The 26,486-nt window shown below is 43.2% G+C and overlaps 1 protein-coding gene across 9 annotated transcripts in view; it reads right to left on the bottom strand.

Annotated features, from left to right (window-relative positions):
* Positions 1-1,857: 1,857 nt before the first annotated feature.
* Positions 1,858-26,486, bottom strand: part of Lcor (ligand dependent nuclear receptor corepressor) — a 113,162-nt gene continuing 88,533 nt past the window's right edge. For 8 of the 9 annotated variants that reach the window (XM_038316815.1, XM_038316827.1, XM_038316834.1 and 5 more), the window contains one exon: positions 1,858-15,496. In XM_038316815.1, the coding sequence (XP_038172743.1) occupies positions 10,999-15,496 (4,498 nt within the window). In that variant the 3' untranslated portion in view covers positions 1,858-10,998. The remainder of the gene's footprint in view (positions 15,497-26,486) is intronic. The other variant, XM_038316799.1, reaches the window with a different exon arrangement.

The following is a 26,486-nucleotide window of genomic DNA, read 5'->3' as shown; positions in this document are numbered from 1 at the left end:
CAGTCCCTGCGGGAGCTGTGCCTGTCCTTCCCCCAGAAGTATTGTTTTAGAATATGTCAGTATTGTCCATTGTCTTCCATGTGAACATGACATTGATCCACTGACTTTCTGCCTGCCTGGTCTCTTTCTTCGCCAAAATGAGTCTGCAGCTACCAGGGCAACAAGGCTCTGGGCTAGCACACTGGCCGGTCACCATGGGCAGGCAGTCTAATCCTGATGTGGAGGAAGGGGTGCATGACAATCCGGGGAGCCTACCAAGTGTTTACAGTGATGCTAATGTTTTGAGCGTTTGTCTACAGAGTCACACATTTTACCAGACTCTGAGGGGCTTGGAGTATCCAGGCAACAGATTAGAAAGTAGCATATATTCTCAGACATCCTAGGAGGCCAGTGGAGTAAGAAGGAAACAAACATCACACCAGAAACCCTTCACTAGGGAGGGGAGATAAGGATCTGTGCGCCTGGGAGGCTGGGTCCCCCAGACAGGTCCTCCAAGCTAAAAGGCCTTGCAAGTCCTCTGTTGATGCCAGGACTATGAACTGACTCACAAGGAGAATGTAGCCATTATAAAGCCCATATGAGCATCGTGAAAGCGCAGAGAGGTAATAACTTTGGTGCTGTCCTAACAGCAAGGGATTTGGAGATGGAATAATAGAGAGCAGGGTAGAGAAGGGAAAGTGAAACCAAGTAGGGTGAAAGGCTTGCCTGTCTGGGAAGAAGGTAAACCAAGCAGGCAGTGCTCCTTGGCTGACCATTTCTATGACCACTTCTGTTAAAGCGGGTACCAACAGGGGCAAATGGAAACTCACCGCCGGAGACTGTGGACCCTGAAGAGCATTTTTCCAGCCTGTACCAGCTGGTTCTTATCATGGCTAAATTTGCTAGGTTAAAACAAAGCAAACAACACCCACCCCCAAACAAACAAAACAACCAAATCCCACAAAACTAGAAACACCAATATTTGAAATGAAAAATTTATGTTTTTAAACTTCCTTTTTTAAAAATCCTGGGCTAAACACATCTATGGGTTGAAAATTTGCAACTTCTGTGTTAAAGCAAAACCAGAGGCTGCTAGACAGTCAACTCCATGTAGCCACCAAGGCTAGCTGTGGGATGGACTGGTTCACACCGTGACTGAGTGTAGCTGTGGGATGGACTGTTTCACACCATGACTGAGTGTAGCTGTGGGATGGACTGGTTCACACCATGACTGAGTGTAGCTGTGGGATGGACTGGTTCACACCTTGACTGAGTGTAGCTGTGGGATGGACTGGTTCACACCTTGACTGAGGGTAGCTGTGGGATGGACTGGTTCACAGTGACTGAGTGTAACTGTGGGATGGACTGGTTCACACCATGACTGAGTGTAGCTGTGGGATGGACTGGTTCACACCTTGACTGAGGGTAGCTGTGGGATGGACTGGTTCACACCATGACTGAATGTAGCTGTAGGATGGACTGGTTCACACCTTGACTGAGTGTAGCTATGGGATGGACTGGTTCGGTGGTGATCTTGAACAGACCCACTTCTAGCACAGACAAAAGGATCCAATGAAGCAGATCACAGCAGAAACCCTGGCAAAGGCAAAGTTTGTGTTCTGCCATATTCCACCTGGGGTCACAGGACTGGACAGCACCAGCTGGCCTTTTCCCTCCTGTCGTGTCACCTGGGATCCCACACTGTTTTCACTCTATTTCCTCCCCTGAAGTCAGGCATAACTACAGCATGACTGATGGTTTAGGGTAGTGTTTCTTTATGCCCAGTCCCACGGCTTACAGTCTGCATCCAGCCATGTACCAGTGGGGCAGGAGGCTGTGCTGTATTCTGTTCTCTCTCCAGTGATTACACAAACACACTTTAATATCAAAGAAGTTTAATACGCTGCAGTAAAATAAGCGCTTGGAAAAAGCTCACAGAATAAATGTCAATGTTAAGAGTAATCCCTCCCACACGCTGATCTCTACCTCTACACCCCATTCTCTCAAAACCACCACAGGAAATCCTTCCACTTCAACGTCAGTGTGGGCCCCTTTATCAGTAACAAGAACACAGTTATCTATGTGGTCCAACAGGAAAAGCAAAACACAGAAGCACAAAAAGTCTACAAGATTTCAAATATTTAAGAGACTTGGTACATACTCAAAGTTAAAATAACTCCAACTTTTATAGCTATACATACTGTTTTAAAGCAACTTAATATATTTTTAAATTTCATATATACACTCTCAAAGGTTCTTCAGGTGAGGTATGTAAACATTGTCTAATGAAAATTTTTCAATGTTTCAAACCAAAAAATTCACAGCATACATTGAATTTTCATCTGTTAAAGACACAGTATTTTCCTACACTCACTAACAGTGGAATCCAGGCCCAAGATGTGTGCACTGCTCTGCCAGGTGGCACCTGCAGACTCTTCTCACTTCACTGGTTTGGAAGGAGCTGGGGTCTGGGAGGGCTCAACCCTCCGCAGGCCCCACTCTTGGGCATCTGGAGCACTGGCTAAGACTCACAAGACAGCAGAAAGGAGCACATCCAAACACCTACAAGATTGACCTCGGCAACAACACCAGGAGGGACCAGTAAAAACTTGAGGAATGGTGGAGACTCAGCTCCCTGAAATGGAGCTGGATCCGCAGCCCCTGCCCTAAACTCATTCTGAAGGGTTGTGGCCTAATAGAAGCAAAATCCAATGCACACCTGAGCTTCAGTTAAATTGCATGGGCCTCCTAGGACCCCCAGGCCCTTCAAAGGCATGGACACTAGCCTAAAATAGGGCACTGGGCTGTGCTTTTCATACAGGGTGGGGTTGAACATCTTGTGTTGTAATGCATAGGAGAAACTAATGCCATGAGATCACAAAGATGACCAGCCTACACAGGCACTGGTCCCGGACCTTGGAGGAGCTCAATTTTGAAAACCACTTGTTCCCTGAGGGTAAACAGCAGGCTTACATTGAGATTAAATGAGGCTAATGTGGGGATTTTCATTACAAAATACCAAAGACTTAGGAAAGCTCTGGCCAGAATTTCTATCTCACCTTCGTGTATCATCTACAAGACCCTCCCCTCCCCCCACCATAAGTAGTCACCTCCCAACAACACGATGCAGGGCAAGTCCTCTCCTCTGCATGCTTTTGGGTGCAGCAGTAGAAAGTTTACCTTAATGCACCCACTTCAGTTTAAAAAACACTAGTGAATCCCAAACACCATCAGAAATATAAAAAAATTAAAAAAGAGAGAGGCATATTCCAAAAGCCTAAAAAGCTACATCATTTTTAACAGTGGTTTTCTGGACGTGGGTATCTGTTTCAGTAAGTTTAGGACGGTCACAAGGAAAGGCTGCTCAACAGAGTCGGACACACTAAGAGCCTAACTAGACTCTAGGGACCACGGACATCTCGAGCTGAGGCATAGAGGCAGAAGGCAGGACATAGGCTGGTTTCTAAAGGTAAGTCAGACAGAGCAGGGGGAAATATAATAGGCCACGTATGTTTCTCGGGTAAAAATTCCTTACATTTATTCTATGGCCAAATGAGCTTTGTCTCATCTGTTCTACAAGTTCCTGGGAAATCACTAACCTTTTGAGTGGTGTGTCCACTTTTGATGTGTCTGGTGCTGGGAGAGTTCCCACACACTGCTATAGTTTTGTGACATGGGAGCGTGCAGAAGAAACAGAAGCAACAATTCAAGTAAAGCAGCCTCTTAGGAAAGGCAAGAGGCTTTGCAAGAGCTGTCCCCCAACCCGATCCTCTGAGACAACAGGACTGGTCAGCACCTGGGGTCATATTGCTATGGAAACACATCAGAAAGAACACCTGGAAATCTGCTCTGCAGACCCAGGCACTGACCAATTTACTGTACATCTGTATATATATCTATATATCTATATATAATATATAACACAACCAGATGAGAATAGGGGCAGTTAAAGCTTGGATTGGATGGTCCATTACAGATGAAATGCCCCACACAGCTCTCAACCTGCTGGTTTCATTTCTTTCTCCATGAGTGAACTGTGTTATGAAAGAAGTTCACTACTCAAAATATATTCTTCTACAATACAATGCAAACCAACATCACTCAGAACATGAGTCTGTATACAGCGCGTGTAATAAATATTCTTAGAAAACTATTTACAGCATTACATCTTGTGAACATTTAGATGAGAACAGATTCTACTTTCTGCAAAAGTTAAAAAAGTTTTGACTGTCTAGTTCAGTGCTAAATTCCCTGGCACCTAGCTACCCATTCACATTTCATCTCAAAATCAGACTTGCTTACAAACAGCATCTTAGAAAAACATTCTCCAGCATTGCTGTTCAAGAGCCTTCCTTGTTTAGAAAAGACAAAGGAAGGCTATAGGAAATACGCAAACTACAGTTCAAATGGATGACAGTAATCCCTACATACCTGGTCTCCAAGCACCCTAGAGTCCTGGAGCTGCAGGTCAATCCAGCCATTCTGGCACGGTGGCCTGGTGACAGATAGGGTGCCCATGGATGAGGCACAGGGAAAAGGGCCATGCATAACCATGAAGCATTGGTTCCATGACGTCTAGGGTGCTCTGAACTACAGACCAGGACTCCTGAGAAGTAAAGCTGAATACATTTTAGATAGAACCATGGGTTACAGATGGGTGGGACAGGGCCACATCTGCATAGATGCCTGATGGGAAAGGGTGAGGAGGCAAGCCAAGGTGTTCTCAAGTGTTGGCAATATGCAGAAGGTGATGTGTGTCTCCTATGGATGTGTGAAAGGGTGACTCTCAAATTCTGAGAGTCAGACTAGAAGCTCATACTGGCAACCACAGTCATTTCTTCTCATTGCATAGGCATGAGGCTGCTTGCCAAGGGACTACAACCAAGGTCAATTTCCTGCACGGGTCATGGAAGTGAACAGCTGAATGTACTAATGGTGCATGTGTGAGTTGGGCTGTTAGGGGAAGCCCCGATGCTGGGCTGAGCAAAGTTAGAGTCCTTCAAGTCCCACTCTGATCTGGAATGGAGCATCAGTGGGAGCAGGTTCCCAATCTATGTTGTGTCTACCCAAATACAGGAAGGGGTTTAAGGTTACAGCCTCCTGCCATTACTGTGATGTTTAGGGGGTTGATGGCCGAGCATGGGAGTTGGGAGAACAGATGGCAAGAAGTTTTTGGAAAGCCCTTTTGACAGTTAACTAATTTTGTTAAAATAAATACTTTGTATAGAAGCATTTGAACAGGAAAATATCACTATTTACATAGTAAAATAAATTCCACAATGGTGTGTATAAATATGTACTCTATATATTTGAAATTAGTCACTAATACAGTCTCCTAGAACAACTAAGAATGCAGAAGCCACTAGTGAAATTAATTACCCTAAGATACAGTGGCTCTAGCAATAATCCCTACCTGTGATATAAATATACAAAATTATGCCAATCTTATTTGTATAGTATCTTTACCATAGATGCTTCCGAACACTTCATACAGCTCTAACTACAACACAATGCAAGATGTACATCATGGTACCAACTGGAGTGGGAAAAAGGTGATCACTGAAGGGCATTCAGACACAGCCCACTAAACACTGTGAAAATCTAGCAATGAGAGAAATCCTTCTCATGTGGCATGTATGCATTCAGAGAAGCACTTGCGGGGGGTGTCCCAGAGAAGATGCCACCCAGAAGGGGGCCAGAGGCAGGAGGGAAAAGGAAAGGCAAGGTACCAAGAATGACTCCCCAGATGAGGAGCTGCTTCAGGATTGACCAAGTTTCAGGCCTGACCAAGAGGGCCCTGAACTTGTCTTGCCTAAAGCTGCTGGTGCACGGACGAGGTGCCGTTGGCACACTGGCCATGTCAAAAATGTGTGGCCTGGACTCAGGTTCCAAACACGCAAAGATCAGCCACTGGTATTCACAGATATCAACCAAACTTGAGAACGTAAACCTGCACAGATCCTATATACAGAAGAAAAATGAGGACTACGGGTGTGAAACTGCCAGTTCCTATGCTTTCAGAGAGAGGCTCTACCATAGGCTCTCTAAGTCCACTGGAAATCAGCATGTGCCAAGCACTGCTGGTGGAATGTCTCCATCAGTCAAGTTCACTGTGATGCCTAACAAAGATGAATGCATGTTTACAAGACTGTACTTTAAACTAGACCCTAGTAGATATGGTGATTCTGCAACTAACTCATCAGCAAGTATCTAATGAACAGAGATGCTCTCCTTCTTCCGTACAAACACAATCAGGAGTGATGCAGCATAAAGCCAACTGTGTGCTGAGACAGACAAGCAAGATACCCAATGGACTACAGCAATGCTGGCCTATATGCACAAAGAAAACATGTGCCTAACCACCCACACAATGATAATGACTTTTTGCAAAAATCAGTACACTGACCTAAAAGGTCAAGGAATAAGTTTCTAGGTAGTGTGGACCACATACAGTTTGTTAGTTGTTTTATCATCTCTGCTTGTCCAATTCAAAAAGTGTAAACCCATTTACCCAACCTCTGGGGTATTCTAATACCACAGGCACTTGGATGCTCTTTCAGACAGGCAGTCAATGCTTTCAAGAGGCTTACAAACTGCACAGCCTGTCAAACAGGACAGGCCCACAGGGTGTGGAAGCTTCAGGGTCTCCTTCCTTGGAACACATGTCTGTGCAGCTGCCTGTCTGCTAGAGGAAGAGCTGGGCCCAGAGCACTGAAAGCCACCATCCTACAGCTTGGGAAACCACAACTCCACGGAGGAGGCAATGGTCTCAACTCCAAAGACAAAAGCATGACTAAGGACAGCTTTTGCATACTGCTCACCAGGTAGTCCCTTGGGTGCAGAAGAATGGGATGCTGCCAAGTAGCTGGCCCTACAATCCATCTCTTGTAGGTGAATCATTTTTGAAAGCTGTCTCAAAACACTAGTTTCCTAGTTCTGCTGGTTTTAAGTTTTTAAAAGTCTTTCTTTGCAAAGGATTTGGGAGGAAGCCTTGGGAAAAAAAGCTCTATGATTAGAAGCTATGGGAGGCAACATGGGATAGTCCACACAACTTAAGAACTCCAAAGGCAACTTGTTCAAGGGTTCTGGTCTATAGGCTGTGGTGGCTTCATTGTGGGGCCGGAGGGAGGGACTTAAAGGTAGACACACAGCTTGTTAAGAGTTGAGTTACTCTGAAGCTGTCTCAGTGACACGTGTCTCTACAGCAGGAGCAGACAGAAACGTGCTCAAGACAACTGAGACGGAGGATGTGGGAGACAGAGGGTGTTGAGGCAGAAGAGGAATGGGGGAAGATTTATTCCCAAAAGGGATTATTTTCTCAAGCAGGGGTCAGCAGGCTTTTTCAAAGATACAAATAGTAACTATTCTAGGTTTTGTGGGCTTCCTGACTGCTTTTCCAAATGTTTAATCTGCACCATGGACAACCAATAAGCAAATGGACATGGTTCTAAGTTAATACAACTTTATTTATACATATGAGTAGCCGGCCCACAGTTTACATGTCTATGACAGCTCAAGGGTAAGCTAAGAGGAGGCCTGCACTGGCTGACGTGAGACCAAAGGGATGGAGATGGCTCTGCAGCCATTGGACAGCTTCTGGGTAACTCAGTCTGCTTCTAGTATTATGACAAGCACAGACTTGCTGATGACAACACCACAGCATCTCCAGTGTGCATCACAGAGCATGGTGTCATTTCCTGTGGGACCCTTAGGTCTGCTAATCAATAGAAATGTTGCTCATAAACGAGTGACAGTTGTGCCCTCAGTACAGCAGCCATCACAAGGCTGGAAACAGGCCAAATCCTGATTTACAGCATCTATCTTAAGGTGATTCTTGCTGATGACTTATGTGCTCAGGGGATGCAGAGGGTCCATGGGGGAAATGGAAGTGGCTCTTCTCTCTAAGCCACTACAGAACGATGAGGCACAAACCCCACAGCTTGACTGTGGTTTAGATAGGACAGGATCAAGTCTTCAGTAAAGAACCCCACCTAACAACAACAAAATAAAAACAGCCAAACCTAAGTAATCCCAGGAACTAGCAACTGTGGGTCAATAGACTCAGGTAACATTCCTATGCTGGAAGCTACTAGAACATAGAAAGTGCCTGGGCAAGATTCTGAACCCCAGCGAGACAGCAGGCCCTTCCTAGGAGCCTAACAGGACAGAAAATGGGTCACCAAAGCAGGCTGCACTTTAGGAAAGCCACACAGAGCTTCTCAGCTAGCTTCGTGGACATCTCCCAGATCCTGAACAGAGGGGACACTAGTCCTCTGGCATCAACTTCAGCTAGAGCCTTAGATAGCCACTTTACAGAGCGTAGGACCAGGAGCAGAACGCCTTTCAGACTTAGGATCCAAACTGTGCAACAGAGTGCATCACATATGGTGGGAAGTCATATTTGAAAATGGCTACAGGAAGGAAGGAGAACAAAGAGTCAGAGCCAAGCCCGGAGATGCTGAAGGGACAATTTCTCAGGCATGGGTGTAGAAAGGTTTAGAGCTACCATCAAGTTTTGATTTTTTTCTTCTTCTATTAACAAATTAACCATATCAGCAAAAATGAATTCAATAAACGTGAAATAATTAAAAACCCTTAAATGTCCTAATTTTGTAAAGTGTGCATCTATATAAATGCAGAAGTGTAAGCCGATTTTAAAGATGCCTACTGCACTATTACGTAGGTAAATAACAGACGCTTCCACATGGCTCCTGCAAATGCAGCCTACTATCTTGAAGTGAGCTTTTAAAAATGAAAACACACCGGGAAAGTAATGGAATGAATTACAAACTTGAAACTAGAAGTGTCCCATTGACTTATTCCTCACTCATCCCTCTAACCTAACCCAAGCCTTACAAGGGAGTGGCCAGGGCGCCTCATATGTACGGGCATTGACACACCTCACATTAGTAAGCCTGGCTGTTTAAGTCACTACAACAATATCCAGTGACAACTATAGAAAAAGCTCTTTTAAGCCTTAAAACCATTTTTAAAATATTAAATGAACCTACTCAAAACACATTAATGCTTCTGTGCAACTTAATGCTGAGAGAGAGTTTCGAGCACGCACTCAGCAGTCTCACGATAGGTAGCTTGTGAGCGGTCAAGGTCAAAGATAATAATAAAAAGAATAATGGGGGTGGGGAAGGGAAGGGGAGTGAAGGAGGCGGTGAGGGAGAAAGTCCACGAACGTTCATGGGGCAGAGGTGACATTTTAAAAAAATGAAAGCACAACTTTCATTATCTGTAAAATTCAACACAATTCTCAATTTCTCAAGAATCAAAGCTCCAGTCCTACCCAATTATCAGAAGTTTCCATTATCTGCAGCAAACCTTTAACAATAGCAAAATAGGTAGAAGGCCTGTTTTTTTTTTTAATCATGATTTGCATATAAAAGAAGTCCATCTGGGTTGATCTAAAAAGATCTGAAACAACCTAAGTAGGAACTTTTAATAAAACAGGGCAGCAGCTGTCCATGCAAGCCTCTGACGACAGAACATGTCAAAGCCGACTGAGGCTTTAGCAACCAGGTGGTTTGCTGACTGGCCTGATGGAAAAGTCAAGTACACATGGTTATAATGGAGTGACGTCAGAGGCACTGAGTAAAGCCAATGGGAAGGCAAACATCATCACCTTCAATTATTGCAGTTCTCATTTCTGAGCCACAGGACAGAGTGACGTGCTATGGGGAGGAGCAACGCGGCAAGCATTTAGCCACGAGGATGGAACTATCAATCAGAATAGACACCTACTCCAGGCAAGGCTATTCATTCACATCAGGGAGTCCCAGCTGACGTCACTCAGCTGTGTATGGGGGGAGGGGGGTCTGGGCAGCTTCTCTCAGCTGCCCGGGACCCTACCGCACTCCAAGTCTGCTGTGAAAGTGGTATTAGAGATGTGTATGGAGACAATGAATCCAACCATCTGGCCACTGCTAATTACTCTGCTTACAGATACACTGCGTGGGGAAGAGGGAAGTTTACTGTGAAACTAGTACCAGAAGACACTGTGGACAGCAACTACAAGCAGATGTACCCAGATGTATATGCACAAGGCTAAGCTTTCCTACTGCTGAAAAGAACATTTTGACTTTCACTGCATAGGGAAGTACTCTGTGTAAGAAATGAGACAAAGAATAGCTCATTCTAATGGTCAAATGACAGCTACAAGATGAAAATATACACAAAAAACTTGAACAAAAAAAAAAAAAAAAAACGGAACGCAAACCTGTATCATAGAGTAAGCAGTACTACCATGCTTGCATGGTCCCAAACTGGAGGGTGACACAGTTAGCAGTAACACAGTTTGGGAGGGGGCGTTTCTAGCACATCTTTTGTCCCATGGGCACACAAATTAGAGAACATGATCTGAAATGATTTAAAAAAAGGATGAAGGGGTGATAAACAATGAGTTTTTAGAAGGAAACAGAAATATTAATCTTTTATAATAATTATAAATCCCCTGCATTCTCCACATACCATAGAAATGATTTGGTTCAGCTTTCAAATATCACTCAAATAAAACCCAAACAAGACAGAGAGGGGAGTTGTGCTGCGGTCTGCAAGGTGCACCTGTCCAGGGGCGCACAGGCAGCTGCTGCCGGCTCCTCGCTCGCTCGCTCGCTCACGCATGCGCGGCGGTGGCCTCCTCAGTGACAGAGCAAGTGCTTGTGCGTCAAGTATAAAATACAAGCCTTTAGTCACATACATCAGCTTCTTAGCTTTTGTCAAATTTTAAACAAAAAGGATAAATAAGGCACTGTACTTCTTAAAACAAAAACTGCTTGGTTCCAAGTTTAAAACCCAAGGAACAACCAGAATATAATGTACAACTTCCCTTAGCCATGGAGAAGGACTCTCTGAAGTTCCCTTCTCCAACTGAGATACATTTTCTGCCATCTCAAACTGGTGTTCTCTGTAACATTAAAGGCTTGATAAGCTTATAATAGCAGATTTTGTTAATGCAAAATAAAAGGTTCCTTCTGTAGGTCAGTTCCTCTCTCAGTGGCCATCCAGCTATCACTTGGCATCTAGCCGCCTCCGTTTGCCCTGGGAAGAGTCCAGTTTGGACTTGAGCTTTCTCTTTCTCTGGGCAGCCCGGTTCTCTGGGCTTTTTGTCAAGGGTCTGGCTCGGCCCCTACCACTGCTCAGCTTCCTGCTCCTCCTTCCAGCTTTTGGGGGCTTTGAAGAGGCTTCTCCTGTCCCCCTTTGTTTCGCAGGCTTTGTCAGCGCGTCAGAGGCTGCAGCAGGATGGCTAGACCTTTTGTTTGCATCCTCTCTCTCTTTCCTGGAAGGTGGGCAGCTCTTCCCGGGAGCCTTTTTACAGATCCTTACTTTATTCTCTTTCAAGGTCATCTTCCTGGACAGCTGGCTGACTCTGTCCTTTGCAGCTAGCTTCTTGGCAGAAAGGGCTCTGCTGGCTTTTGTTGCTGGCCCCTTGTCCTTATCATCCTGAGCGCCATAGCTGTTTGCTCGTTTGCGCTTGTTCTGACCTTCCACTTTAATCAAGGTTTCAGGCATCTGCTTCCCTCTTCTCCCCTTGCTTCCTTCAGCCCTCTTGGGGTTGACAGGAAAGCCATCTGCACCCACCTGGAGGGCCAGCTTGGGGGACATCAGCGGGTTGATGCACACGCTTTTTCGGCCCTGCTTAATTTCGGAAGCCCCACCCAGTGAGCTATCCAGGCGCTGGGCTCTGAGCTTTCCTCGAATATTGGAATACTTTCTAAGGATCCGGGTGCTGGCTGGAGTAGGCAAGGTGGTGGGAGGATGGCTCTTTCTACCTTCCCTGACTTCCTCTGCACTGTCCTCACTGTTAGGGCCAAGGCTGATGTCACTGCCAGCCTCTGGTTCTCCACGGCCAGGGTTTTCTCGTAGTGTAGCCCACAGCTTTTGCGTTTTCCAATTATTCCTAGCGGGCATGGCTCCAGGAAATTTCTTTAAGTGTTTTTTCAAGCGTTCTGCCTGTAGTGAACTGGGGTACAGGGCGGAGGGAGGGTACTTCTGAAGAGGGTGTTTAACAAGGGGTACGTCTCCTGGAAGACGAGTATTTAATTTCTTCACAATTACCAGAGACCGAGTTTCTGTTGTCTCTAAAAACCACTTACAAATATTAGACAGTTTAAAGTTCGTCATAAACAGCATCTGAACAGGAGAGAACTTCTGCACCTCCAATGAACCCCTACACTTCCGTGACCTCTTCTTGCTCTTCCAAATCTCCTTCAGCTTGTCGGACTTGCTCCTTGCTCTTGCTGTTGGCTGCGCTTCTTTCTCCAACTGGATCCAGCCCTTCTGAACTTTCAGGTACTGGGCGTTGAAGTTGGCGATCAGCTCCTGGTTCTCTTCCTCTGCACACCATCCCATGAACTTGGGCTGCTCCTCCACCACCGTGTCTGCATCATCCTCATCTAAGGGCTCTGCACTCTTGGAAGCTTCATTTTCCTTTGGTGCTGGGTTGACTTTCTTCTCAGAAGTCACTTTTGTAGTGTCCAAGGCACCCACACAATGAGCGTGTCTCAGGTTGTAGGTTGAAGAAGGCAATCTCTTAGGCCGTGTTACCAATTTTGGTGGCCCAGCAGCTTCACCATTCTGACTAGCTGATATCCCAGCTAAGTTAGATGTAGCAAGGCCAGCGTCATCAATAGAGGGGGTGTCCTCAACACCTACCACACTCACAGCGGCTTCCACATCCTGTGTGGCAATGTGTCTCGGCTCCTCTTGTCCCTGCTCTGGGTCCCTCTTACAAGGAATGCTTTCGGAGGGCACACGTACACCTCTCTCATCTAGTTTGGGCCAGAGACCGATTTCCAGATTCTCCCCAGGCAGTGGCTGGCTGACTGTGGTGGGGTCACTGCTTGGGGAAGTCTCCCCTTCTTCTCTTTTGACTTCCTTTGCTAGCAGGCTTTTAAGAGTCTGCCTTGTGATGACTCCCACTCCTTCACCCTCCTGCTTGATATCTTCATCCGAGGAACGCTCACTGACACTGGGGTTTTCAGTGTCCTCCAGATCTTCTCTATGGATGCTGTCAATCACTGAGCCCTCAGGTGTTGCCCCACCAGAGTGCCCTTCTCTTTTAGAACGCTTTACAGTAGGATTTTTAGAAACCTTGATTTCAGGGCAAGCCGTGGATGAATCCGAACCCTGGCTTCCTGGGCACTTGTCAGCAGAGGACGACTCTACAAGCTGACTTCTTAGGCACCTATCAGAGGCATCAGGGAGCTTTTTACCCTTTTTCTTCTTGTCCACATTCTCAGGTAAGTCAACATTTGCCTGACTTGAATCATTTTCTGATGAGTATCTTACGTCACTGTCAGGCACCTCCAGCTGTCCTGCTCCTCCCTCAGACTCACTTGGGTTCTCGTCACTGACAACGCTGCTTTCCAGGAGGGGCATGGCGGCTTCTAGCAACAGTGTCTCCCCAGAGATGTTTTCAGTTTCAGCCTCAGTACTGATGCTTTGGTCATGCTCAGACAGTTCTAGACCTAGGGGAGGATCAAAATCCACAGTAGGACTTTCATTTTCTGAGCACGGAGAATGCTCTTCTCTGATGACTGTTTCAGGAGAAGACTGAGGTCTATATAGCAGGTCTTCACTGTCTTCTCCAGAGATGAAGGGGGTGCTTCTGGCTGTGGGAGCCAGGTGGCACTCCTGGAGTGTATCTGTTTCCTCTGAACCCAAAAGAGAAGCTGGTGGCTGATCTTGCTCAAGGAAAGATAGTGCACTTGCTGTGGGAGGTGAGACCACAATGCTATCTTCTGGAACATCAGGCATATCCTCACCAGGCAGGGGAGCAGGCAGAAGATGTGCTGGGCTACAGGCTGTGGTCTCTCCTGGCCTAGGGGAGCTGCTAAGATCTTGTTCATTCACAGTAAGGCAAACCTCTGGCTCCCGATGCTCTTTAGCTGATGACATGTCTTTGTCTCCTTCAAGGGTAGTGGTTCTTTCCTTCCTAGAATCATCTGGGGTATCTACCTCCAGAAGCTGCACACCTACTGTGGGAAGCTGCTCATCTACTGTAGGAAGTTGCTCATCTATGGTGGGAAGCTGCTCACCTACTGTGGGAAGCTGCTCACCTACTGTGGGAAGTTGCTCATCTATGGTTGGAAGCTGCTCACCTACTGTGGGAAGCTGCTCACCTACTGTGGGAAGCTGCTCACCTACTGTGGGAAGCTGCTCATCTACTGTGGGAAGCTGTATACCTACTGTATGCTTTGAGGTGGAAATTGTAGGAGTCTGCTTGGGAGTCACCACTGCCTCTGGTACTACTGGTGAGCAGCTTCCCTTTTCTTGGGAACGTAAATTTCTGGCCAGTGTGCGAACAGTTGGCAGTTCACAACAATCACCATTAAAAAAGTATCCCCGGGTACTCTTTCGGGCTGTTTTACGAGAAGATAATATGGATCTTTGATTTTCAAAGTGGCATTCTGTTATTGGTTGACTGATATAAACAACATCACACTGGTTGTCATAATCATTTATCCTCAAGCCCGATGCCCTCTTACTCTTCCGAGCAGTCTTGATGGAGGCTGATATCATCTTGGTTCGTGAGTGACCATTGGATGCTCTGTGTACAGCTGGTGTGGAGCTGGAAGTTAGCCAATCACCTTTGGAATGATCAAAATGGCCTATGTCACTGGGGTATGTCTGGTAACCCACCTTGTTTCTACCCAGTGAATGAAGATGGTTCTCTTGCTTTGGCCTTGCATCTTGTTCATCTCCCTCTAAATTCTGGTGTAAGGATGTTGTTGAGCAACACTGTAAAGCATTCTCTTTGTCTGCAGTACTAGATGAGTTTCCCATAAACCCCGAGTCCCACGTCTCTTCTGATAAAGCTTTGAATGAGTTTCTTTGAGAAACACAGCTACCACCCTCTTCAGTATTCTCAGTTGCTACTTCCACTGCAGTCAGACTTTCAACTGAGGCTGGGGCATGGTCTTCAGCATCCTCACGGGGCTTCAAGCTGGTGTCTTGTTCCTGCCCAGTGGTTTGCCCCTCTAAGCTTTTGGGACTGTGGAGGGAGTTAAAAGAGGAAGAATCCAATGCAGTGAGACATCCCACTGTGGGACTGTCTGCTGATCCTCTGGAGTTAGGTTGAGCATCTGGAAGCTCAGGGGACTCTTTCTGGACAATGGTCAAGGCAGTCTCTCTTCCATCTGCAGCGTCTGTCTCAGGAGGTGCCTCTTTCACAGCTTCTTCAGTCACACTCAGAGAGCTAGGAGAACCGGATGAGTCTAAGAACAAACTTAGAGAAGCAGGAGACTTCCCATCAAGACACTCATCACCCTTTTCACTTTGTCTGCTGCTCAGCTGGGCACAATCAGCACTGCAAGTGGAGACATCCATCGCTGTGGAATCCAGAGGCTGCAGGTCCTCAGAAGCTGGCTGAGATTCGGTGTATAGGTCACTCAGGACACGAATGAATTGCTTCTGATGATGCGTGCACAGTTTGACCATAAACTTCTCCAGCGGGGGCTTCGATGGATGGTCAGAATCTACTGCTGATGACTCTGATGAATCCTCACTAGACAAACAAAGAAAAAGAAGAAATTAGTAAGTGCATTTCCAAGGACTGTTTCTATAATATAAATTGTATCAGACACTATTTATATTCTAAAGAGAGAGGGCATTCTCGCTAAAACTGTCATTTATATTCAAATCCATCATTTACTTTAGCTCAGTAAGGAAAACATAATTAATATAAAGCCGGCTCACCACAGTCTCAAAAAATATGTGTCTCTCACACGTTTTTGTTTTTTTGGTTCTAGAACATCAAAGAGAGCCTGGCACAGGCTAGGAAGAGCTACACTCCAAACCTTCATACTTTTATACTTAAAAATCCAGAATTATTTTAGAAGATATATTGAAAATAAAGTTTGGCCACATTTTTAACTTCACATAGTCAACACAGAGCAATCTTTTCCACAAATCTGCTCCAAAATGTGAACCTTTTTGAGTGCTAACATAGTGGCACAAGCAGAAAACCACAAACCATGCAACTGTTAAATGCAAGATTACTGAAGAGACTGTGTAAGATTCCTTTTAGGCTGTATGCATACACTGAGCCTGAACTACAAATGAATTCTGACATTAGGTTGGAGTCCCTCCTGAGATATCTCATTAAACATATGCAAACATTCCAAAATCTGAAGTAAGTCAAATTCAAAACATGTCTGGTGCCAAGTATTTTGGATAAGGAATATTCAACCTGTACTTTTGCTGTAGGCCAAGGCAGCCGTGTTAAAATAACCACTAATTTAAGTCTATTAACACTGACAAATATATTCAGACACATGGCATTACAGAAATCATCTTACAAGTATTTTGAGAACTTTAACATGATTTCTCAGAAAGAACAGTTGGCTGGAGAATCACTAATAGTGATCCAGAACAGGACACAAACAGCAATAAGAATTTTTACAATTATACATATATTAGACAGTGGAACAACAAGCAGGTTCTACTTTCTAGCCTAAGTGAGGAGGCAGATGTGAAGTAGAAACATCAATGGTGACTCACCAGCTTTGGCTGGTGTAAGCAGAAGCACTATTGTCACACTAGCCACCGATTCCCCTAGACCATTGGCAGTGAACATTTCAGCTACATAGCTGCTCTGCAGGAAAGCTGTCTACACATGGTGAAGCATTTGTCTGCTCTCTGTGACACAAGGTCAAGGTGGTGGGAGAGGCCAATACTAGACTCAAGACAGGTCACAGGCATTGCCTGCAGAAATGGTCAAGGAGTTTCACAGTTGGTTTATGCTTCTGGATGCTTAGCTTTTAGGGAGCCTATGTGAATGGACCCCAGAGTTTGATACAACTTCTCCCCTACACACTCTTTTCTGTCCCTCTGGCTCTGAATCTGATCTGTTTGCAAACGATTTGGAAGCACAGGCAGGAGCCCATCAGTAGTGTCCTTGGAGCCAAGAACTTGCACATTAACCCCAACCTTTGTCCAGGTATCATTAAATAGCTAACTTTACAACTATAGCCATAAAGTCACTTTTGGCTGTGCCTTCAAATTACTACTTACTTTTCCCCTCTAAAATGTTTCTTAACTAAATCTAAATTTAGATGATTTTTAATTTTTTATGACTTGGCCATTTAATATTTAGAGTTAATCTTTTTAAAATTTTATTTTATTGAGCTATACATTTTTCTCTGTGCTCCTCTCCCTTCCTCTCCCCTCCCCTTCAACCCTCTCCCATGGTCCCCATGCTCCCGATTTATTCGGGAGATATTATCTTTTTCTATTAGAGTTAATCTTAACTTCCTGATAATTATATTGCTGCATTTTTCATGTTTGGCTTTCAAAAAATGGTATCAGTATGTTTTAAATGTCTAATTTTAACCCTTGTTGGATGTTATTCAAGTAGTCCTGCATATTAACAGAGCCCGAATACAGCATTCACACTAACGTTCCTAGGCAACCAGCAGTGAACCCAGAGCAGAGAGATTCTATCTTGCAGACAATTCCCTCACTCTAACTCTCAAAAACAAACAAACAAACAAACAAACACCCCCCCCCAAAAAAACAAAAAACCATAGTATTTTGGTTCAGTGATTAATCTGTATCATATTATGTTCTTGACACCTGACTAAATATGAAAAATATAGCAGAGACGTTGCAATCATCTGCCTGACTTTATGTAATGTTGAAATCACATGTTATTTCTGCACAACAGAGCCCTTCCTGTTATAGTTAAGTAAATTATTTATCAAGCAGAAATACTTAAATACTACCACCAAAGCACAGTGAAATCACAGGGATTGGGAAACAGGAGAGGGGTTGTAAAAGGCAAGGAACCTGACTTCCAACTCTCAGAATTAGTCCTCGGTTTATCTCCGTGGTGAGAAATGGCCAGCATGGCCTTGATCACACAGTCTTTCTACCTTTAGCTCAATGGCTAATTTAGAAGGGTGTGGTAAAAGGATAAGATAATACTCATAAAAACTGTAAAAGGCACAGTTTAAAAGCAATGAGTTGCTTCACAACCCTATCTTTAATGATTTACTCAATGGTGTTTTTCTAGATCAGAGGTTAGGCACTGCTGAACTCTCCTATTCAGTCAATATTACAATACTTACATTCCTGTGGTTGATATAAATGGTGGACAGTCGATGTCTATGCTAGTTTCCAGGAAAGGACAGGTGAAAATGTGGCAGGGAGCTGAGGGTCAAGTATAAGGATCTAGAATCTGGAGTAATAGGTTCAGGCTCTCCCCAGCAGCTAGCTCTTGACCACTTAAAGACTGCTAGGTACGCAAATCACCACCAAGATATATATATATATATATATATATATATATATATATATATATATATATATATACACACTGAACAAGACCAACACTAACTATACATAGGAGCTAATGTTAGGCACAGAAAAGGTTAGTCTGAGAACATGAAGAGCAAGAAGGCTTTAAGCAGCGTCAACTCTGGCTTGCGTCTCTGAAGAAAACATAAACATGTATCCACAGTCCCCTACCAAGGTGTACAAGTGGTATTTACTGGCAGTAAACTGAAAGGATGCTTCCCATGTCCTCACTCTTAAGTCTTTTCCAAGGTGTGGTGAATCTGCTGAAAGGTTCAGGCTGCGGGTGGGGATCAGTAGAGGGGAAATGGGAAGATATAAGTTATCTGATAGGAGAAACGGGAAAAGGGACACTTAAAGGAGGGAAGGATATATAAAAGGAGGAGGGTAAAATAATAAGGATCCCAGAAAAAAAGTCACAAAGAGTTTAACTATTTACCTTTAAAAAACTATAATACACACAATTTTGTATAATCTTTAAACATATATGGTTTTAATGAACTTTTTTCATCTGGGTTGATGGTGCTTCTTCCAATAGCCCAAGATCACCTAACAAAAGCCAATACCAGACACGAGAAGTTCCTTTTTTGAGTTGTTGGCCAGGGCTGTCCAGGAGATTTCCAAAACATACAGCCTATTACAATCGCCATTGGTTTGTCCCCAAAGAAAGCTCTTACTGCTGAAGATACCACAGACTTCAGGAATGGCCCAGAAACCCCTGAGCTGTGACCGACCTGAATGCTTTGATGGTACATTTGTCCTTAACTTCTCATATCCAGAAGTCTTGCATGTCTAAACCAACCTCCCAACCTCCCTCCCTCCCTCTCCCCCCTCCCAGAACTGGCTAGAAGTAAACCAGCTACAAGTAAAAAAGTAGAGCTGGGGAGCCAGCTCGGTCAGTGAAGTTCTTGTCATGCACAGTATAAGAACCTGAGCTTGCTCCCTAGCTTGCACATAAAGAATGGGGGCAAAGAAGTGTGCACCTAGTGGCAAGTTCTTATAATCTCAGCCTGGGGAGGTAAAAACAAGGAGGATCTGTGGGGCCAACTGACCAAACAGTCTAGTCTAGCAACCCCTTTGGGGTTGCATATCAGGTACTTACGTACATTGCGATACATAACAGTAGCATTACAGTAATGAAGCAGCAAAGAAATAATTGTATGGTTGGGGAATCACTGTACTAAAGGGCTGCAGCATTAGGAAGGTTGAGAACCAATGTTCTAGTTCGAATTGGTGAGCTCTAGTTTTATGAGACAGAGTTTGACAAAATAAGGTGAGGATCACTAGAGGAGAATACCCAATACAGAGTTCTGGCTGCTACATGCAACACACACACACACACACACACACACACACACACCAGCTAAAGCTGCTCATCTTGGTTTTTAAACTTTCTGATTTTTAACCAGTCAGTCTTATTACGTTATAGTAAAATACAACAACATAGAAGATTTAAGGTTACTTTTTTTTTTTTGCTTGTTTGTTTTTCAAGACAGGGTTTCTCTGTGCAACAGTTTTGGCTGTCCTGGAACTCCCTTTGTAGATCAGGCTGGCCTCAAACTCACACAGATCCACTTGCCTCTGCCTCCCAAGTGCTGGTATTAAAGGCCTGTGCCACCACAGCCTGGTTTCAATGTTACTGACGCTTTAGGTCTCTCAGCAAATGGTGAGCAGTGAGAGGCGTGAGCTAGAGAAGGGGCGGAGCACAAGGGCCAACCCCTTTCCACAGTGTGATGGGCTCAGAAAGTAGACATTTCCAACAAACTTCGTAAGTCTTGCCCGCCAAACTCACATTTGCTTGTAGCTCAGTCACCCCAGTCGAGATCAAACATACTACAGTTGATGCTCGTTAGACAAAAGGAAATTTAAAGGATGTAAAAGATGAGATTTGGAATCAATGGCATAAACTTAAAACAACAGTTCCTGAAGTTACAACATTCAGTGATGGAACTGAACACTAATTTGGTAGATTACAAACTAAGTGTCAGAACAAGAACTCCTAGGAAATGCTGAAGTCGACTTCAGAAATAAACCAGTTTCCACTTCAGGCAGAGACATGACCTCTGGCCGTGAGCTGAGAAGTCATGTATCCTGAGCCCTACAGAGTTGGAAGTCTGGATGGTAAGGTCACTCACATGAGAGCACAGAATAAGCCAGAGACTACATTATTTATTACTTTTTCTTTCTTCTTCTCAAGTGAAAATTAAATCTATGTTGTTCTTAGGGAAACTGCTCTTTAATTCCCAGTTTAAATCATCAGAACAAAACTACTACCCCTTAAACAAAATATAGACAGGAAGGGTTCCTTCCCCAAAGAAAGGACTAATTTTGTAATGCTCCGTGTTTCTTTAAGAATGGTAAAGAGACAAATAACTGCTGAAAGATCTGGCACAGCCCAAGTGCTACAGACCCACCATTAGACACATTCCCAGGAATGGATATGTATTTCCTTTGTTATAATCATCATAATCTCAAATAAAAACATTTCGAATACACAGGGCAGTGCAGGCGGAGGGATATCCATCTAAAACAGCTATGAGAGGAGAAAACAGAAATGAAACTAAAAGACGTCATACTTCATGAAAAGCTCAACAACACAACTGTCTCAAGAAATAAACTGCTGTACTTTCTGACATCATCTTTTTGGGTGAGAGGAAGGGGAAAACCTGCAGATGATATACGGACCAAACAGCTCTGCAATGTCCTGACCTCCAGCCTCTTAACTTTCTCATGTTCCCTTGAGGTTCTTAAGTTTCCACTCTTGAAATTTTAGATTTTAGAACTACACACATCTGTGGTATATCCTAAAGTGTGAGGTCTTTGATGGCATATAGCAAATTACTTAAAATGAACACAATGAAAATTATTCCTAAGTAATTATCTAAAGATGCCTACAATTTAGTATTCTCAATTGTCTGCTTCATAGATATGGGACAAAAGAAATGTGTGTGTGTATGAAATTGAAATACAGGGATAAACAAAGTATTTCAGTTTCTTTTTAAAAGAATTTATGTGCATGGGTGTTTTACCTGCATGGACATTTGTATACCAAGTGCATGCCTGGTGCTCACAGAGACCAGAAGAGGGTGTTCGATCCCCTGGGACTGAACTTAAAGGAGGTAGTGAACTGTCGAGTAGGTGCTAGAAATTGAACCCAGATCCTCTAGGAGAGTATTCTTAACTGCCACCACTGCTTCGAGCTCACATTTCTTAACTGAAACCACTGCTTCGAGCTCACATTTTAGTTTCTTAGGAGATGGGGTCTTGCTATGTTGCCTGTGTTGGTCTAGAACTCAAGCATTCCCACCTCAGTCTGAGAAGCTAGACTACACTGAACGTAGCCCAAGTGTTTTGCATTTACTTTTCCTTCTCTGAGGTATTGTCATTATTAGCCTTTTAAAATTATCCTGCACCAGACTTTATTTAGAAACACCCAAAGCCACTGCTGAGATATGGTGTAAGGTGTGGAAGGTGTTATGGTGTAAGGGTGAACTTAGATTCATATTGGTTTTACATAGGAACATTGAAAGACAAAAACGTAACTAAATGTATATACTCCCATGTAGACATAAAGCTGACGAGGCTCTATTAAATATTTATCACTATTCCTATCACTTCTCTTGCTTCCAATACACTACTGAGTTCAGTTACATAGGTTGGTTTTCTTGGAAGCTCGTTGCCACCAGTTTATTTTAGATGCTGCTATTATTTACACTTGTTCTTTCCAAAGCCCAACCCAGGTCTTGTCTCGTGGTTTATCTATGAATCTTCTGCCGACTTCCCATTGCTTCACACTCCACCCTTTGGCCCATTTCCCTGTGTGCAGCAAATGCAGCTCTTCTCTCAATTTCTCTCCACCTTTTATTAAAATGCCTAACATTTTAATAAAAGTTTATGTGTACTTGCTTGTAAATATGTATGTGCACCATATTTATTGTGCTTAGTGCCTGCAAGGGCCAGAAGAGGGCATTAGATCCTGAGTCTAAAGGTACAAACACTGCTGAGCTCCTGTGTGGGTTCTGAGTATTGAACCCTGGTCCTCTGAAAGAGCAACCAGTGCTCTTAACTGACGAGTCATCTTTCTGGGTCTCCATATACTTTTAAAACTGTATCTTTGGGGCTGGAGAGATGGCTCAGCAGTTATGAGCACTGGCTGCTCTTCCAGAGGTCCTTAGTTCAGTTCCTAGTAAACACAATGTGGCTCACAACCATCCATAATGAGATCTGGTGCTCTCTTCTGGCCTGTGGGCAGACATGTAAGCAGAATACTGCATGATAGACAGACAGACAGACAGACAGATAGATAGATAATGACGTCTGCTTGCTTTTATCTTCTACTTTGACACTGGCTCTATTTTGATTTAGATTGCTGTTGTTTTAAGAAACAAGGAATGACTGGTTTAATTTTCCCAAAACAGGATCACAAAATACAGACAGGCACTTTTTCACTCATAGTCCTCAACTGGGGCGAAAACAAGACTGACCATGCCTCAATCTAACATAAACATGTCTGCCTCATTTTCAAAGTTCTGGCGGCCTTCACAAGACAGAGCAATCTGATTTCCTCCTACTTTCACAGTAAATTATGACACCTCCAAGCAATTCACTTCTGCTTTAATTTATTGGACACTTGCGTGCCGCGCACCGCGCCCACTTGTCTGCGCTTGGTGTGCTAGACCCAGTTCGCGGGCTTAGGGCAAGGGACTGGAGATTGAAAACTCCGACACAGAGATAGACTGACACACACAACTCCCAACGCTGGTTCAGAAAGCCTCACTTTATTAACACCATGTAGACTTAAATGCACTGCAGTTAATGGTCAACAGGTGATCCTCTGATCTTCTAACTAGGCACAGCTTCTAGCTAGAAGGGAAAAGCAGCTGAAGGCCAGGACTCATAAATCCCAACACTTGCGTGTGCCCAGTAGGAGTCCGCCTTAGTGCTAGTTTACATGCAGGGTCTAGTTTAGTTCCACAGCAACTGGACATGACAGGTAATACAGCCCCTTTTTACAGAGGGCAAAAACAGGTTTGGTAACTTGTTAAAACTGTAGAGCAATAGAAGGCTAAGGCTTTAAAACTTTAAAATTCTGTTTGCCGGACTTGGATACCTACTCTTTTCCTACCTATTCAGGCTTATTGAGACTTTAAAAGGCTTCAATTTATGGTTTTTGCTCTACATCCAAGTCCCAAGCTTTTAATAATTGATATTATTCACTTCCTTGACATGTTTACTAGAATCAAACTTATTGAAATTTAATTAGTTGAGCTGAATCTAATGGTAAAATTCCTCATTCTCATTTTAGATTGTGTGAATCATGCTACAGTAGTATAAACAAAATTAAATCCCTTAAACTCCCCAACATTCATGTTTTCACCTCAGGAAAGATTGGAATGGTACCAAGACTTCACATTAGTCAGCAAGCTAACCAAGTCTCTTGTGATTGTACAATAAGAATGTACTTAACTATGCACTTGAAAAATAGCTAAGAGAAGGCTGGAGAGATGGCTGAGCAGTTAAGAGCACTGGCTGCTTTTCCAGAGGACCTGAGTTCAATTCCCAGCACCTACAATGCAGCTCTTAACTGCCTGTTACTCCAGTTCCAGGGAGTTCCAGTTCGGACAACCTTACACGGGTATACATGCAGTCAAAACACCAATGCATGGGTGGGAAGGGGGAGGGAGAGGAACTGGGTAAGAGGCCTCATTTTTCAGCACCTACACAACAGCTTACAACCCCCTCTTCACTCATTTCAGATGGCCTCTTCTGGCCTCCACAGCAGGCAAGTGGTGTACAGACACACATGCTGACAAAACACCCATACACATAAATAAAAGGGGAAAAAAGGCTAAAATGACAAATTTCACACACTTTGAGATAGTCTCATCATGTAGCCCCAACTAGCTTTGAACTCATGATCCTCCTGCCTCCTAAGTACTGGAGTTAAGGGCTATGCTACTACACCTGGCTTAAATGTTTTAACTACAATTAAGAGGGGGAGGAGGCCTGGGCTCCTGCAAGACACTTTGAAAATAGAGAATACACTCAAGTTTCACATGTATAGATTATCACAGTGTTCTGGAATAGAACCCAGTTCTGTATATTCTTAAAAGGTTAATTTTAACTAAAACTAAATATACCTATGACTCCCAGACCTATATTATGTCTAAATAGTTAAGGTGGAATTAGGCTACACCCAACAGAGAAACTGAAACCAATAAAAATAATAGAATAAAAAGTGACTGCTTGGTGATTCTTGCAAAAATACCATCTCATTAACATATAGTTCATAATGTTTAACATTGTGAACTAGTTTTGAACACAAGCTATTGAAAATAACATTAAAATCTATTTCAATATCTTTTCCATTGAGAAAACACTGCAATGATGTAACCAGGTTTCTAATGCCTTATTCTATAAAGGGTAGCTACTTATTTCCAATATTCAAGCGGATTTGTGTATTTATTTGTTAATTAAAAATTATTTGTACAAGATCCAAGGTTGAAAGACCTAAAAGTCATTCAAACACCCTTACTACACAGATAAAACACAAAGGATCTAATAAAACAGTGTTGAACATTTAAATAGAGTATTAGTCAGTAAACACTAGTCCTGGTTCGAAGGACATCAATGCTCTGTTATGGATGAGTGAATTTTCCCCCTTACTCAAGTGTTCTCTTTATGTAATTTTCTCTCTAACTAAAGATCAAACAAAATCTACAATGCAACAGTCAATTGTTCGAATTAACAGTTCAAGAGATGATATTGATAAGTCAGGCATAGAAAACTTTACCTTGGAGGATATAACTGTAAGTCAAACTCTCAGCCAAAAAAATAAAAACTCACTGCTATTTTACTCAGGGTCTAACAGAGAGGCAGCGAAATGCTACACTCCTGAGCGGTGTGCCTTGTTACTTCTAACTAACCACTTAACAAGACCACCTGAAAATGCAGGCGAGGAGGGCCAATGATGTTTTTGCCACGTTCTCCCCAGCTTTTATGGCTGGCAGTTCAGATTCCTGCCTATTCCAAACGGCTTTCTTTACTATGACTCCTGGAAACTTAACAGTTAAATTTTGCTCTTCAAACTACATGCTGCAGGGAGCTCAAGTGGCCTGCTGCTCCTCATTTGAGTGCAGAGCAGGCAGACAGCACCTGCGCCTACAGGTTACAGAACTACTCAGGCTGATTTGAAAACAAAGGATGACTTCCCAACATTCATAAAGTATTTCTCCAGGCTGTTTCTCCGATCACTGTACTAGAAATTTTCCTTTCCTTCTCCTCTCTATATGGATGAAGCTACCCGACCTCCTGGTTTGTTTAAAAATCGCAGCCATGTATAGGAACTTCTGGTTAGCCCATTTCAGATGAATCCTGAATAGAGGATGATCACTCTGAAAATTTGTAAAAATTCTACAGGTCTTTTTCAGTTTAATTGAAGACGTTCAATAAAACTGGGTAAATCTTACTTTATAATGTTTATTATCTCTTGTGTCTCTGCCTCTGATCACTTATACTCTTTGCCTTCACTTTGGCCTGTGTCCATCCTCCCTGTTCCTTAGGCCAGTCAGCCAAAAAGCACACTGTTGCTTCTTTTGAAAAACACTACAGTTTTCATTAACTACAAAAATCTCTAATCGAAACACTAGGGGCATTTCTTCAGCTGCCCAATTAATTGTCTTATTAAACGTCATCTACCTTACAGGTATAGATAAAAACACAGCTGCAAAATGTCTGTCTTTTAAAACTAGTTTTTAAAAATGTCTGAGCCCATGCATTCTCTGTTATCCTGCCACCTTCATTAACAGTTTAAAATACATTTTCCCCTTTCCTTCACCCATAAAAGGAGTTGTTTTGGCCTCTTTACCATGTCTAATTTATCTCATGATACATTATAAGGGGTTTATAATTACCAATCTTCTACTGTATTTTTGGTTAAGAACTTTTGTCTCCATATTAAGATAACTCCATTATTAATTTTTTAGGCTAAGAAACAGAGATAATAAAGTTCCAAGTTTATAAGTCAACTAACTTATAAACTATTAACAGTAATCTTACTGTAATCATAAACTATTAAAAATTAAGAGATAGACTAATGATTAATTTGATAATTTGTTATATATAAATATACAATAAGCTCAAAAAATAATTTATTTTAACCACAAACTATAAAAAATAATAAAAATTTAATTCATAAGCTA

The sequence above is a fragment of the Arvicola amphibius genome, chromosome 1, assembly GCF_903992535.2.
Source record: "Arvicola amphibius chromosome 1, mArvAmp1.2, whole genome shotgun sequence".
Classification (NCBI taxonomy): Eukaryota; Metazoa; Chordata; class Mammalia; order Rodentia; family Cricetidae; genus Arvicola; species Arvicola amphibius.
Note: the sequence above shows the minus strand (reverse complement) of the source record. Positions and strands in the feature narration are given on the sequence as shown.